Below are 15,882 nucleotides of genomic sequence, written 5' to 3'. Positions count from 1 at the left end.
CTCGAGTAGTAAAGAGGACTAGAGAGAAGCCGATATCACCAAGAATCCCCCCCGCCCGCTTTTGACAAGCTATTAGTCCGACTGTGCGCACACGCGCGGACTCGTCTCAAACGAGACGGGAGAAGAAAAGAGAGGAAAGGCAAGTAGTGTGCAAAAAAGCAGGAGAAGAGAAAAGAGAAGTAGTCAGCAAGCGTGAGTTCCGCACACACCATCCTTCCTCCTTTCTTCCATCCATATCCTTCTCTCCGCTCCCCTTTTTCCTGACTTACTTTGCTTTCCCTGCGAAAGCTCCATTGTTCCCCTTCCCCTAAGTCTCATCAGCCTCTTTTGTGGCCGACTATCACAGCGGCAGGCAGAGGCGCGCTGGAAACGTCTAAATGGTATCATGGCTCGTGATTAAGCGCGCGAGCTTCGGCGGTGCTGCCGCTGCTTATGAGTCAGGTCTGATAAGGCGAGGGCCCTGCTCTCTACTCAATTTCAGATACCGTTAATGGAATCTGTCTTGTGCGATTGTAATGTGAGAGCGCCTAATTTGCCATGGAGCTTGAAGCTGTCAGCGGCGAGGGATTGCGGGGTCAGGAGGGAGCTGGCAGCCGCTTGGCCCGCGGCGTGTATCTGTGCCGCTGAATAGAGCAGCTCTCCGCCTGTCACTTAGCTGATAGGCTGATGAGGACTCTAAGCCACTCGGCACAATGAGGAGAGGGCCATACTGCCTCGCTTCCCCCCTCTACCACCCCCCTTTAATTGTCAAGCCCGCTAAAATTTTTCCAAGCCAGTGTGCTGGAGACCGGGCTGAATTTTTATTTTTTTCCTCTGCAGCTCTCTCTCTTTTGCGTCTTCCCAACTTTTTTTATTCTCCTTGCTTTCCTTCATTTCTGTCTTCTTGGGTCTCCAACAGACAAAGCTGACCTCGCTCGTTCATCCTTTTGTCCAGCGTTTCCTTTTACCTCGCCCCGGCCATGTGTCCTATCTTATTCTTCCCAGCTGGAGTCCAAGTCTAAGTCAAGTCTCGAATCTTTTGTCACAAGTCTTAAATTATATATGCAGGTGGATATGTACATTCAGAGATTTTCCCTCAATTATGAATTCATGAGTTAATAGGTAAACAGGATTTGTTTTACATCCAGCTAAGATTTCTGAGCTTGTTTACCATTTGAAGTATGCAGTTGCATTTTTCATTTATGCTTTGTGGTGAAATGTCTGCATATAAGACATTTTGGAGCATTGTATTTATGTTGATTTTGTTTTGTTGTGCCCTTGTTACATATACTTACTATGTAATAACAGTAAATTATTCATAATTACAAGCAACTAACCCTAACCTAACCTTATAGTAAGTAATGTTATTAATTAACATTACTCAGTACTTGTTTGTCAATTCAAGTCAAATTTATTTATTTAGCCCTTTTCACAATTGTTTCACACAGTGTTTCAAAGCAGTGTTACAGAAAATCATGAAGTTAACGTGTACAAAATTTCATGCCTTGTAGTCGCTTTTAGCAGATTAGAGCTGGGCCATAATATAGTTTACATTTTGCAATGATACAACTGTTGAGATATGCTATATATTTATATGAAAAGCTTTATCTGGTCCCTAATCGTCCGAATAGTACCAGTGGTTTCGGACTCTGTACCGACACCTACTGGTGTGGATGTATTCATCATTATTTTGCAGTGATAAAATTAGGGCACCTTAAATCGAATAGCGCAATGATTCTTGTGTACCTTTTTAATTTTTTGTTTTTGTTTATTTCATATGTAATTAAACTCGTGATGCCAGAACTCACAACATAACATCATTGTTAATTATTGATTTATTATTTTGGTCTTTCAAGCATTTTTGAATGGTTACAATTTGTCAATTGTTGATTTGCTGCTTCATATAGATTTTCTTTTACATACCAGATGTTCTAGCATAAGAGTGCTTACACACTAGAGTTTACATTATGTCAGAAAATCCATCACCAGTCTCCTCTGTACTCAGGATGGCTGGTCCTGGTCCAGGGGCCGTCCTGGCAGGTGGAGTTTTTGCAGTGTCCAGGCTGGTATGGCAGTGGTCGATTGTGGCTGAAGTCTTTTCCCTTAACAACTTGTTTGTGGGCGTTCTTTTCTCACTCTCGGCCTGTTTCCACTGTGCAGAGAGTGTTCATCACAAGAAGAAGGTACTATAGTCCAAAGCATTTGGTATTTATGGATGGTACCAATCATTGTTGGTTTAAAACTGATACATCTTGGTTGTAAGATGCATATTTCTATATATATTTTTGTCTTTTCTCAGTTTGCTCTATGGGGGGCGCTCTTCTGTGGGCTGAGCCTGTGTAATCAGCACACACTGGTCTTGTATGTTGTCGTCATAATTCCCTGGGCCCTCCTGCACCTCTACACTCATAATGTAAGTATTGATAACCTCTCAGGTTTCATCACACAATTTGTCAATTTCGCAGTGATGTAAATGTCATTAATACTTTTCAAAGAGCATATTCTGTGATATTATGAACTCCTATACAGCCACATCATGTAATAAATATACAGCATTATAGAGTATTAGTATTCATATATTATATTAGTATTCATAACCCAGTGATTTCTGAAGGTCTTCAGGCACTGGTTCTTGCAATTGCTCCCATATAACTGTGGTTTTGTCCAAGTGTTATGTCTATACTGTTGTTTTGGAATGTAAATTTGAACACTTGGCAATGGAAAGATCTATCAATTACAAGTGACATGCATTGCCCACAGGGTTTGTCCTTCTTTGGTCTGGTGTCTTTGGGGACGTGCTTCCTGGCTGGCTTTGTGCCCTACATCTACTTGCCCATTTCCTCCTACCTCAACAGAGCTCGCTGGAGCTGGGGAGACCAGACGTCTCTCCACGGCCTCCTCACACACCTACTCCGAGCTGAATATGGCACCTTCAGCCTGGTACCAACAGATTCAATAGTGTTTCATAAAACATGTTTTTAAAAATTAAATATATGTACTCAAATGTGTAGTTATTTCCATGCTGCATTTCTTTTATGAGTCTAATGCACTGCATATGGATTTCTTTGGTTTCAGGCAAAGACAGATGAAAACTTGAACCTCCAAAAATTTTTATGGTGAGTGTAAGAAAATTGCAAAACAAAAAGGGATAGTTCACCCAAAAATGAAAATTCTGTCATTAATTACTCACCCTCATGTCATTCCAAACCCGTAAGACCTTCGTTTATCTTCGGAACACAAATTAAGATATTTTTGATGAAATCCAAGAGCCTTCTGACCCTGCATAGACAGTAATGCAACTACCACGTTCAAGGCACAGAAAGGAATTATATAGTGACCAAAAAAAAAACCCCACAGTTGAGTTTAAAATAAATGCAACAAATTTAAACAGTTTCAATTCAGTATGTAAATACTACAATGATACAGTTATTACCATTTAGATATTGTTTTACAGTCATGCTTTGCATGCACAGACTGTTTGTATTATAGTAACTGTAATAATTGGGTAATAACTAGGTACTAACCCTGCACCTAATCTGTACCTAACTTTAACCAATGTAGTTACCTTAATATTACCAGTACTTTTTAAGTACACTGTGAGTGCGTAAACTGTAAAATAAACAGCAAATATTTTTGTTTGTTGTTTTTTGTCCAAGTGTTCTTCCACTTATATTAAGTGACAGCTTTAATAAAGACTAATGACTCTGTTAATACCTCATCCATAGTTAATTCTTGTATCGTAGATCCCCCTTCCCTCCAAAACTGCAAAGCTGAACCTGCTAGGAATAACAAATCTGTTGTGTTGCACTGGCTTAGAAATGATCAGTGACGTTCACAGTGTCTCTGATGACACTGGTGTAACACATCATGCGAGACTCAGGTCGTCTCCTCAGCCCACCCTCATCAAACGTTTGGGTGTCCCCAGAGAGAGAGCTTATTTTATGTCCCGCTAGCACCAATCAGCCGTTTCCCATCACCCCCTACAGCTGCCACATAGTGTGATGGACAGGTGAGAACCAGAGAGGGGAACACAACAAGCATGTCACAGCATAAACCTGCCATAAGGAGCTCAAACGCTCTCTCTCACACACACTCGCTTTCACACGACGCTTAAATAAGCTGTCAGAGTGAGATGGGTATTAAGGCACAGGCAGGGCACTATCTCTTTCAGCAGGGAAATTGGCCATTGACTGGGTTTGGGAGACAGATAGAGAGAAGGCTGTCACAAGACTGCACTTAATGTTGAAAGAAAAACATTCAGACACTCACAGCACTTTCAGTTTGAGTCTCTGTCCATCACGCAGATATGCACACGCGCACACACACACACACACACACACACACACACAAATTCACACAGTGGATGTATTGATAAGTGTGTCTCTTGTGTCTTGTGTTTCAGGGCTCAGTGGAATCACTGTATGAATGATCTGTCTACTCCAGTACTAGTGCTGGCACTTCTAGGCATTTTATTGTCTTTGTGGAACAGGTAAGGCATGGCTGCATGAGATCCACTGAAGTGAAGGAAAAGCACACAATCTAAAAGTTTTTCATCCATCACAATTTAATGTGAAGAGGCTACTGTAAATGTAAAAACTGGTTGTATCGCTCAGTTTTTTTTGTTTTTTGAGCTGTCAAATATGTCAATTTCTGGCTCAACTATCTGTTTGTCTGAAACTTGTTGGGAATAATCATAATTCTTGCCATTTACATTTTAGTTTTATTTGGTGCTGCTTGTGGCACAGATGTTGAACACTTCAACTTTATTTCGACTACCATTCAAAAGTTTGCCGTTGGTACAATTTTTTAAAATGTTTTTGAAACAAATCTCTTATTCTCACTAAGGCTGCATTTATTTCATTAAAAATATAACACAAACAGTACTATTGTGAAATATTACTGAAGTTTAAAATAACTTTTTTTTTTTTCCTTATCAATGTTGAAAACAGTTGTGCATTCAAAAGAACAGAATTCGAAATTATATATTTTCGAATTTATAACTTTTAGATTTTTTTTTGTTGTAATTTTTAAATATTTTTTGAATACTTTTATTAACATTTATAAATGTCTTTACTGTCACTTGTGGTCAATTTAATGCTAATGTGGAAGTTTTATTCTTTCAAAAAGCCATTGTTTGAATAATATATTTAATGCTAATTTAAATGTTTTAATTTCATTCAAAAAATAAAATAAAATAAAATAAATCTGATTGGAGAGGTGGTGTTGAAATCTTGAAGCTTGAAATATTGCTGATATTATATACTATTACAAGTTATTCTTCCATTAACTGATTTTAACTAATTTTCATTCTTAAAAAAAAAAAGTTAATGCTAATTTAAAAGTTTTAATTTCTTTCAAAAAATAAAATAAACATTTCTGGACCACTAAATCTGATTCGAGAGGTGGCATTGAAAGCTTGAAATTTGAAATATTGCTGATATTATGTAATATTATATTTTTACATATAAATTACATGTTATTCTTCCACTTACTAATTTTGTGGAAACTATTTTGACTCAATTTAGTTCTTGCAGAAAACATTATCGGCAGAGCAAAACGCAACAATTTTGTGTTTGAAATGTTCATTACTAGATATTAACTTGTTTATAGAACTGTATAAAAGCAATATCTATATTACAGGCAGACACAGGCATGCTAATATTCAGTACAATAGCACTTGTGCTTGTGTGATATTACTGCAGCTCTCTCCTATGCATACCACCATAGTTTTGCCATCATATTGTATTTCAAATGTAGTTTCAATGTATTCAAAGCAATATCATGATAAAACTTTTTTAATGAATGGCATATATTTGACCCCCAGACTGCGCTGTGTTTTTATCTGGTTGATTGTCACTATGGTGAGCATCTACTCTGTGTTCTTTGCCTGGAGAGCAAACCTGAATATTGAGAAGCCTCTTCTGCTGGGAGTGGTGAGTGATACAATTCTAACAGATATGATTCTTATGTAATATAATATATTTAAAATGGACTTGAGTGAATATACCACATGTGTGCATGTAGGTGGAGCGCTTCTGGCTGCAGGCTGATGCTGGGGTGTGTGTTCTGGCTGGTCTGGGTCTGAACTGGGCCGTGTGTTGGCTGAATGGGCATCTGGGCTGGAGGACGCTGTGGAACACAGGAGCCTGGATTCTCACTGCAGGCCTCATCTCACACATGATCAGCTTAAACCACAAGTAAACCATTCACACACAGTCACATAGACTGGGTGCCACTGGATGATATTAAACTTTTCAAACATCTTTAATTCACTTTTCAAAATTTAAGGTCACAAAAGTCTTGAAAAAGCTTTGAAAAATGTCTTAAATATTACTGTTAGAAAGGCAGCAGACACTTTTATTAAAGCAGCTTCGTGCATGCTGGCAAGATAGCAATAGACATATATTTATGTTTTCATACCGACTTATGTGCGAACCAATGTTGAACACCAACATTAAATTTCATATATGAAAGTGTTAAGGAGGATTCTGTTAATTTGCTCAATGAATTGTGTCCCCAGGTGGCCTTTTACATGAATGATGTGTGTATGTATATATGTGTACACTACCGTTCAAAAGTGTAATCAGTAGTTTTTTGTTTTTTTTAAGAAATTAATTATTTTGTTGAGCAGGGATTCATCAAAGAATCCTGTAAAACTTGATCATGTTTTCCCCAAAATATTAAGCAATGCTGTTGTCAACATTGATAAAAATAAGAAAACTTTACAGATGGTACATGAAGGATCACGTGACACTGAAGTCTGGAGTAATGACTGCTGAAATTACTTTAACATCACAGGAAAAAATGTAATTTTTAAAAATACATTAAAATAGAAAATGCTTATTTTAAATTCTAATAATATGTGACCCTGTACCACAAAACCAGTCATAAGTCACACAGGTATATTTGAAGCAATAACCAACAATACATTGTATGGGTCAAAATTATTGGTTGTTCTTTTATGCCAAAAATCATTAGGATATTAAGTAAAGATCATATTCCATAAGGATATTTTTTAGTAATTTGGAACTTCATTTGGACAACTTTAAAGGTGATTTTCTCAATATTTTTTGCACCCTCAGATTCCAAATATTCATATTATTTGATTGTATCTAAGCCAGATATTGTCCTATCCCAACAAACCATACATCAATGGAAAGCTCATTTATTCAACTTTCATATGATGTTTAAATCTCAATTTCACAAAATTGACCCTTATGACTGGTTCTGTGGTCCTGGGTCACATATTTCACAATAGTACTGTGTTTACTATATTTTTGGTTCAGTAAATGCAGCCTATAAATAAATATGGTTAAATACTGTTCTTTTAAGAAGTAATTAATGGTAAAACATTCCTGAGCTTTTTACTGTACATCAGTTCTGGCATTAAACATTTTTAATGTTTGGCCCAAATGATGGTTCCTCAATCAATCAATCAATCAATGATATTTATTTATTTCCACTCAGAATACTAAATATCATCATAAGGCTACTGTTTGTATATTTGTATAACTGACAACCATAATTTTGTGCTATTTCATGTATTGCACCTTTTGTTTTTGTGATAACGACCAGCTGACATTATCTCTTACTTGATATTAATTTCGATTTTTCAATTTTTAATCCCATTCCATTAAATTCAATACATTTCCCCCTAAAATCAGTACTAAAAATAGAAAGAGAAAAAAAAAATAAATATTAATTTTTATAATCAGCGGACTATAGTAGTCAAACAAATGCAGATTGGTATTATGTCCTGTCTAAATACTAATTATTTTGCAGTGGGCCCATCAGTGTGCATTACTGCATTAACATCACAGACCCGCTGAACCATCAGTTTTTTGTATATATTTGTGGTTGATCATCCAAACCATGGCAGTCACTCCCTGAATTCCTCATTTCCTCCATGCTTCAGCACACATCAAAGCAAAAGCTCTCTTGCACTCTTCTGCAGCTTTGACTCTATGCTTGATTAGCCGTCCTGGCCACGCTAGTCATGCAGATTAAAGCTGGCGAGTTCTGTGCTTGATTAGACATCCTAGCCACGGCAGTCATGTAGATTAGAGCACTGAGGTTTGGTACATCGCTGCCACAAACTGTGGCGCTTTGATCAATGGTGAGACTGACACTCTTGTCAGCGCTCATCACACCTGTCCGAGGCTGATTACAGCCGAGAGATGTTCCACCTCATCACTGCTCACCTCAGTGCTCACAGAGAAACAGAGCTACTGACTGCAGAATAGCTGAAAGAACGATAATGTCACGGATCCTTACACTTTTGTGCAAACTCTTCAAAGTAAACATCACTGCTGATGTGGTTGAAGTATTTGTGAATGAATGTGCGGGTACAGCTCACAAACTTTTATATCACTTTCAGATCACTTTCACCTCGCAAACTCTCAGTATCAAATGCTGTCTTTGTAAAGCTGTCACAACAGACTTTTTTCACTAAAGACTTATACACACAGGCAGTATTGACCTATTGACCTTTGGGATTTTGGAGGTGCAGTAATTACAGAAATCTGGTGGTAGTTATCATGTACTAGGCAAGATATCAAACAAACAAGCAAATAAATACAAAAACTAGTTACTTGTTGAAACCTTATATTTAAACCTTATAGTTGACATGTTCACCTAAGATATAATGTTTAAGATAATATTTTAAGATCATATTTTAACACTTAAACAATTTACTTTAGTACAATGACAATATAAAATTATTCAGTTTAGGAAACAATTGGTAATTTTGTTCTCTTTGCAATATTACATTAATAGGTGCAGTATTTTGAAGCAATTCATATTTGAATATAATATTACAAATAATAAGTTAATTTTTTCTCACACAGTATGAATACATTTTTGCATAGTTTCTACACATGAACATTTGTAGCTTTATATTGTTCCTCTGAAAATGATCATCGTATTTGCAGCAGTTATTTAAGTATTTTTCTTTTGTATACTATTAAAGTTTTTATTAATATATGAATTAGCTTTTATTGTTAGATTTGAAGTTTTCATAGTATTTTGTTTAATAATTTTATGTAATTTACATTTATTTAGGTTATTTTTTATTTCAGTTTTAGTTTTAATTTCTTTTTATTTCCAGTTATTTTAGTATTTCAGCCTAAACTTATTTCAAATTCTTATGTATTTTGAGTTTTTCATGTAACATATATATTTCAATTAATTTCAGCTTTATTTAAATTAAATTGCCAAAAATGTTTTAATAGTTTTAGTTTTAGTTTAATGATGATAACACTTATTTGAGGTGCTCAGTATCAGAAGTTTTTAAAACCCATGCTGTATATAAATATACAAAAAATTGTGGCCCTATTTAACCCCTACTCTGCAACTCAAGAAACATTGCACATACTGTTTTATAGTAGGTATTTTCTTTGTGTTGTCTGTGTGTGTCGACAGAGAGTGTGATCAGAGCGGTAATGACGTGGTGGACAGGTTTGGCCGTGAGGTTGTGTCGTCATTGCCGGTGAGCTCGTTGGTTCTGACTCGTGGTGATCTCCCAGGAAACACACTGCGCTATGTGCACTACTGCCAGGGTCTCCGGCCAGACCTCAGCCTTGTTGACCAGGAGGTCCGTAATCCAGCCTGACACATGTCTAATTTATTTCAGCCATAAACACGCTACCCTGTCATTGTTTTGAATGGCTTTTAAAAACGATGTTTTATGATGCAGATGATGACGTATAGCTGGTATGTGGCAAAACTCCAGAAGCATTTACCTGGAGTCACGTTTCCTGGGCGCTGGTGGGATCCAATCGACACCATGGAAAAGAAAACATTCAGCATTGAGCAGTTTCTCAAGCACAATAAGCAGTAAGAAACGCACACAGAGGTCTGTGTTCACTGTGTTCTACAAGTGACATTTAATTTATAATTTGTGCATATTTTTCATAGAACAATTTGCTGAATGCACTAGAGATAGCAAACCATTACCTGTCATCTGTTACCCTTATACCACACTGCAAGAGCAAAGGAGATTAACCATCTATACTGCCTCCCTCCACCAGACGGCAGTATTTCCTTGGTAAAGCCCCCGGCCTCTGAGAGGGGGGCAATAAGCACTACAGTCATTTCCCTGGGAAGCAGAACAGAGAGAATAAGAAATAAATACTTGAGAAAAAACAATCAGCAACCTGCTTGTTTTGTTAAGAGAGCCAGTTTCTAAATTCCTGCCATGTGTATCCTGTGATTCAAGATCTATAATGGCTCTAACATAACAGACAGGCTTAAAAGCTTTTACTCCGTTCTACTCTTAAATACTCTACTTTAAAGATTTTTTGTTTCTTCTTGCTGGATTATGCAGAAAATGAAAGTATAAATGTAATAATTTCATTTGGTTTCCTTGGAGTTTTACTAAACATGTTGTTGAGTAACGAACAGAAGCAAAACTATCTAAAGCAGCTCTTTATAATATATATAATGTTCATTAGTAACATTATAACATAACAACAATCAATGTTACATTTTATAACACAAGGTTTATGTACCTTTTAATAATAGATATATAGGAATCATAACTTAGTTTTCTATTTGAATGTAAAACATAATGAATGTTATTATGAAGATTTACACATTCATTTTTAACTGTACACTGATGCTCAGTCTTTACTCTGGGTTTGTCTACAGCAGGCCAGTATTTTTATGTATTGGCCTAACTGAGGGTGACCCCAGCTGGGAGAGGAGTTTCTCTCGTTGGCCCTGGGGCGTCTGTGAGCAGTTGGTACCTGTCAAAGCTCCATTTGACCCTGAAAAATGGGCCCAAAAAACACTTGACCTTTACAACTGGAGCCAGCCACATGACAGGTAGTATGATAACTTATGTTTGTAGTTTACTTAGGGAGTGACAAATTGCCTGAATACGTTTTGTCAATATGTGGAATTTCAATGTTTGAAGCTGAAATGAACATTAGGCGAACAGATTTGTTATTTTCACACAAATTATGATTAGAGGAGCAAAGTATTGATAAATAAATTATTCGTTTCTTGCACAATACTGTTATGACCTTAAAACACTTTTACAATAGTGCATGATTTGTAAACAAAGACATTTTGATGTTTGCATCACATAAAAAGCTCCATATGTATAGTATTTCTGATGCAGTAAACTTGCTTGAAAGCTCACCTGGTGCAGCATTGCTCTGAGTCACGACTCACGACACTCCACAAAAGAGCACTTGATAGGGTTTAGTGTTGGGGGTACGTTCATTTTACTTTGAAAGTGCAGTGAAACATGCTTCAAGCAGCGCAGAAACCTTCTGCAAACGTACCCACATGCATGTTTTTCTCATGACACAAGGCAGTTTAATAAACACACATGACATGGAGAAAATAATTGTATCATTTATAGCACCCCTTGTGGATGTGTCACCTTGAAAGTGCAGCAAAATGTCCCTGGATCAATGCATTCCAGGTTTTGTAGATATCTAAGCAAAGTCACAGTGAAAATGGTTTCATGGTACTGTGATGTATACCATGGTGCTAATTTAACAAATCTTGTATAATTTTATCTGCTTTATTTTTGTGTTTATTTGGTTTTATTTTGTGTTTGCATTATTGCAACTTATTGCCATGAAGATAACCTTAGATGCTGACATGGCAATAAAAATAAATAACTACTACTATACCATGGTGCTAAATGATTACTATATTCATTTACCACAGCATTCACATGATGTTCCATGGTTCTCAAAGAATTTCATGGCACTTTCCACGGTACCTGTCTAAAATCCTTGATACCACGTTGCCATGTCTAAAAAAAATGAAAAATAACCTGTGTAATTCTATGGTGTTTGTAAGTGCTTATGTTAGTTGTTAGCTCCAGCCATTTAATCTGAGTAGAAATGTTATGTTATTAAAGAAAAAATTCAATTATGATTAAGCTGTCATTAAAGATTGCAATCAAAGATGCTTAGGACCCTACAAATGCAAAATAGTCAGTTAAACATTTTTTGTCTATCTAACTGGCAGGTTTGGCTCAGTTATGCTTAGATTTTGTGAAAAAAGGATATGAAATTGATCAGAAACTAATTTCAACACTTTAAATCGGTTTTCTCAACTCCAGTGTCAAGTCAAGTCACACTTTATACAATACAGATTGTGCCAAAGCAGCTTTACAGTGTTAAACAGAAAATTGTTTTTCAAACAAAATTCAATTCTCTAAAAAACAGGACAATGGTAAACAGTCAGTTCATCATTGATTCAGTGACTTCAATGTCCAGCTCAGTTCAGTTCTCTTCCAGTAGTGTCTGTGCAATCAAGTCGACAATATTACCAAGTCCCCAACTAAGCAAGCCAAAAGGCATCAGTGACAAGGAACTCAAACTGCATCGGTGTGCCAAATGAAATAAATGTATATGTATGTAAATGTTTAAGATTATATTAGTCAATGTACCTTTAGGTTCATCACTGGTCTGAGCATCCTTACCAGGTGCACTCCAGCACCATTTTACACCTCGTGCAGCCCATTGAAGTGTTTTAGTCCTCGCTGATATTAAAGTGCACTTAAACACTGCTCTGACTTCATGCTGTGCCGACAGTCTCCGTTTCCATCTTCAAAGTCGTTATTAGTCCGCTGACCCCACCCTAATGACTTTCTAAACTGCGGCGTGTCAATATCTGTGTATAAAGTGAAATTAGTTCTAGTCTCCAGCACTGAGGCTCTCTGCAGCCGGCTGGTATTCAGCAAGTTAATCGGGGTTGAATGGTGTGACATTACTCTCCTCTCACCCACTACAAGCGTGTCCATCCCTGCCTGCCAGCCAAATATTAGCGGGGAAGTCACACGCTAAAATATTCCTTTGAAGGAGAGGCTGCACGTTTATGAGCGATGTAGTGGAAAGGAAGAAATGCAGAAATATATGGGTCGTTCACCACAGAGAGAGCTTCCAAAGACAGGCGAGGTTGAAGATCAGCTGTTGTATGGTTTGAAGATACGCAGAATACGATTCGCTGGATTACTGGCTGGTTTTAAACTTGTATTTCAAGTCCGTACTCAACAAGACTGCATTGATGCCATCTGAATGTACATAAAAAAGAATATTTTTTTCTTTGCATAGAAACTTAGTTATTTTTTTGAAAGTATACAGTTATGAAAGTAAGATTAACTACACACAGCTAATTAAATGACATTTATAGCGTATGTTTATTCCACCCTGTCAGCTTCCACCCTGGCTCCTGGGAGAGAGTTGCAAATGAGGAGATGTGGCAGGCCAGGTAATAATGCACGGGTTACGGATCTCATCACTGTATCTACACCAAACCTCAGTATATAGCAACAAATGTATACTTGGGTGCTTTTATTCCATCACTTTTTAGGATGAAGACAGCTTTTTTCCTGTTTGACCTGGCTGAGAACATGGAGAAGGAACAGCAGGCCCGTCTCTATGAGCTTTCTTACAATGTGAGTAGGAAATGACATCATATATTAGCCTTTTTTGGAATTACTGTGCTTGCAATGCAGCTTCCAATCAATATTTTTATTGTGTTCTACTTCACATGATTCAGTGACTCACTCAAGATTTACTTGTTTCATTGCTGGTTGAATCAGTGTTTTTAAATGAATCTCTTGAATGAATGATTCAAAGACAAATACATTTACTTTATTATTAACAGGGGTTTTTTTTTGTAATTAATTGTTTAAACATACTCTTTGTTTAGATACTGTAAGCTCAGTCTTAATTGTGCCATTTTAGTTAAGAAATTTAAGTTTGAAAATCTAAAATATCTTATTGGCATACTATTACAGAATGTTCGCTTCCGACAGCAATTTGCATGGTGAATTTTTCTTGTTTTTAACAACAAAAAAACAAGACGCACAGTGAGCATCCTGAAAGCGGCAAAGCGGCTCTAATGCAATATTATACACAAAATCAAAGCCTAAAACCAAAGCTTACCTAAAACCTTTAACACTTTCTTTTGCCACCTTGCGAGCTCTGCTATTTCCTTAAGGAAATGCAAATCTAGTTTGTCAGCATGATGTGTCATGTGAAATTATTTGTAGACTGAATACAGTTCCTTAAAGCATCACAGCTGATTTCTTCTGTCATTTTATGTTGTGTTTTCTAAACCTGTTTTAAAAAGTCTCTTTTAAAAGTTATTAAATATTAATGTTGTCTGTTCAAGTCTATGCCTTTACCTTTTATTATATAAATAGTTAAAGTTATGTGGTCTTTTTTTTATTGACAGCTGTATTGTCAAATAGTGGATGCCCAGGTAGACTACCCAGCAAACTGGGATAAGAACCTGGCTCTTGCCGCAGAACGTCTGCTGCGATCAGGGGGCAGAGGTCATGGTCTAGATTCCCTTCTGAGTCGCAGCATCCGCCACTTCAGCCGCTACCTTCAGAGAGAACCCACCGATCCCCAGAGCAAAGCCATCCGCTCCATCATCACACATCTCAAGAAAGAGCGCGAGAAACTCAGAGACAGACAGAAGGCTTGAGACAGGAATTGACATAAATTGTCTGAAACAACACAGAGAGCCTTCAAAACACTGAAATCACCTACGACACTACATAGGTGCAGATAGCACAATAAGGTAAGAGAGAGGGTCGTAAATATTAAGAAAGCTGTAAAGACAAAATTTAAAGACAGTGCAGGTGTGACTGAAGACAGTAACTGATGTTTATTTTACCAATACACAGATTAATCTCAAAGTAAATTGGACACAAAATGCTAAAATGGACCAATCTGTCATAACATGAGTTTTATACAGAGATCTTTTATATTGTAGGATATGAGCTGCTGATCCATAACCACATCATTGTAACATCAGAGTTAGCTGTTCATTTAGTTGACAGACATTATTTTATTAACAAGATGACAAATTGGTCGGTTATAAAAATCAGGGATTAATTTATATTTCCTCAACATGCTAAACTCAAACATCTACGACTCCAAGATTCAAGAGAATTTCCACTGTGAAGGTAAAGGGACCCAATTTTCTTAACTCTAATTGAATTTGTTGCATTTGTGTGTATCTTTTGTAATAAAATTTTCACGCTTTCAACATGTTAATATGCGTTGAGTTGATCAAAGGTGTCCTGAACCACTCATTCCACCTCTCCCATCTCTCTTTTTTGAATAATTATCCTTTTCCCCTCGCTGTCATGCATCTCTCTCTCTCTCTCTCTCTCTCTCTCTCACCCTCACCTTTGGATCACAAAGGTCTCAGATTGAGATTGAGGGGGGTGGGGGGTAAATTTGGGCACAACCATGAGAGATTAAGAATGACCCATTAATCTGGGACAGATTTGAAAACGCTGCATCCTTTTCCCTGTCTCTTTTTTTCTGCTTTGTCTATCTCTCAAAACAGCTTTAAGTCTTCAACAGAAGAGAGATGAGCCCTAGGGAGCCCGCCAGTTTGAATTTAAACAATTATAAAATGGTAACACTTTACAATAAGGTGTCATTTGTTAACATTAGTTAATGTATTAACTAACATGAACAAATAATGAACAATGCATTTATTACACTATTTATTAATCTTTGTTCATGTTAGTTAATGAAAATACAGTTATTCATTGTTTATTAATTTTAGTTCACAGTGCATTAACTAATGTTAACAAACGCAACTTGTGATTTTAATAATAGTAAATGCTGAAATTAACATTAAGATTAATAAATGCTGTAGAAGTACTGTTAATTTTTAGTTCATGTTTACTAGTGTTGTTAACTAATGAACCTTGTTGTAAAGTGTTACCTATAAAATGATATATTCTGATATATTCAGAATTTTTGTTATATAAACAATTTAGTGTTTTGTGGTTACTGGATGATCAATGCAAAATGTGGGTCCTAAGAGCAGCGGCAATGGTTTCATCCTGAGTTCAGGATGTCAGCTACACCTTATCACATCATATAACGTCCCCCTTTCTCATGTACA

At 36.7% G+C, this 15,882-nt stretch overlaps 1 protein-coding gene across 4 annotated transcripts in view; it reads left to right on the top strand.

Moving 5' to 3' along the window:
• tmem260 (transmembrane protein 260) overlaps nucleotides 1-15,025 on the top strand; it is a 39,138-nt gene extending 24,113 nt beyond the window's left edge. For 3 of the 4 annotated variants that reach the window (XM_058748592.1, XM_058748590.1, XM_058748593.1), the window contains 13 exons: nucleotides 1,985-2,162; nucleotides 2,279-2,392; nucleotides 2,740-2,919; nucleotides 3,055-3,095; nucleotides 4,382-4,468; nucleotides 5,804-5,912; nucleotides 6,004-6,176; nucleotides 9,400-9,571; nucleotides 9,674-9,813; nucleotides 10,627-10,803; nucleotides 13,159-13,212; nucleotides 13,315-13,399; nucleotides 14,185-15,025. In XM_058748592.1, the coding sequence (XP_058604575.1) occupies nucleotides 1,985-2,162; nucleotides 2,279-2,392; nucleotides 2,740-2,919; nucleotides 3,055-3,095; nucleotides 4,382-4,468; nucleotides 5,804-5,912; nucleotides 6,004-6,176; nucleotides 9,400-9,571; nucleotides 9,674-9,813; nucleotides 10,627-10,803; nucleotides 13,159-13,212; nucleotides 13,315-13,399; nucleotides 14,185-14,439 (1,765 nt within the window). In that variant the 3' untranslated portion in view covers nucleotides 14,440-15,025. The remainder of the gene's footprint in view (nucleotides 1-1,984; nucleotides 2,163-2,278; nucleotides 2,393-2,739; nucleotides 2,920-3,054; nucleotides 3,096-4,381; nucleotides 4,469-5,803; nucleotides 5,913-6,003; nucleotides 6,177-9,399; nucleotides 9,572-9,673; nucleotides 9,814-10,626; nucleotides 10,804-13,158; nucleotides 13,213-13,314; nucleotides 13,400-14,184) is intronic. The other variant, XR_009266655.1, reaches the window with a different exon arrangement.
• Nucleotides 15,026-15,882: the final 857 nt, after the last annotated feature.

Source organism: Onychostoma macrolepis, chromosome 17 (assembly GCF_012432095.1).
Source record: "Onychostoma macrolepis isolate SWU-2019 chromosome 17, ASM1243209v1, whole genome shotgun sequence".
Lineage (NCBI taxonomy): Eukaryota > Metazoa > Chordata > Actinopteri > Cypriniformes > Cyprinidae > Onychostoma > Onychostoma macrolepis.
The sequence above is the reverse complement of the archived record's forward strand: the minus strand, read 5'-3'. Positions and strand labels throughout refer to the sequence as shown.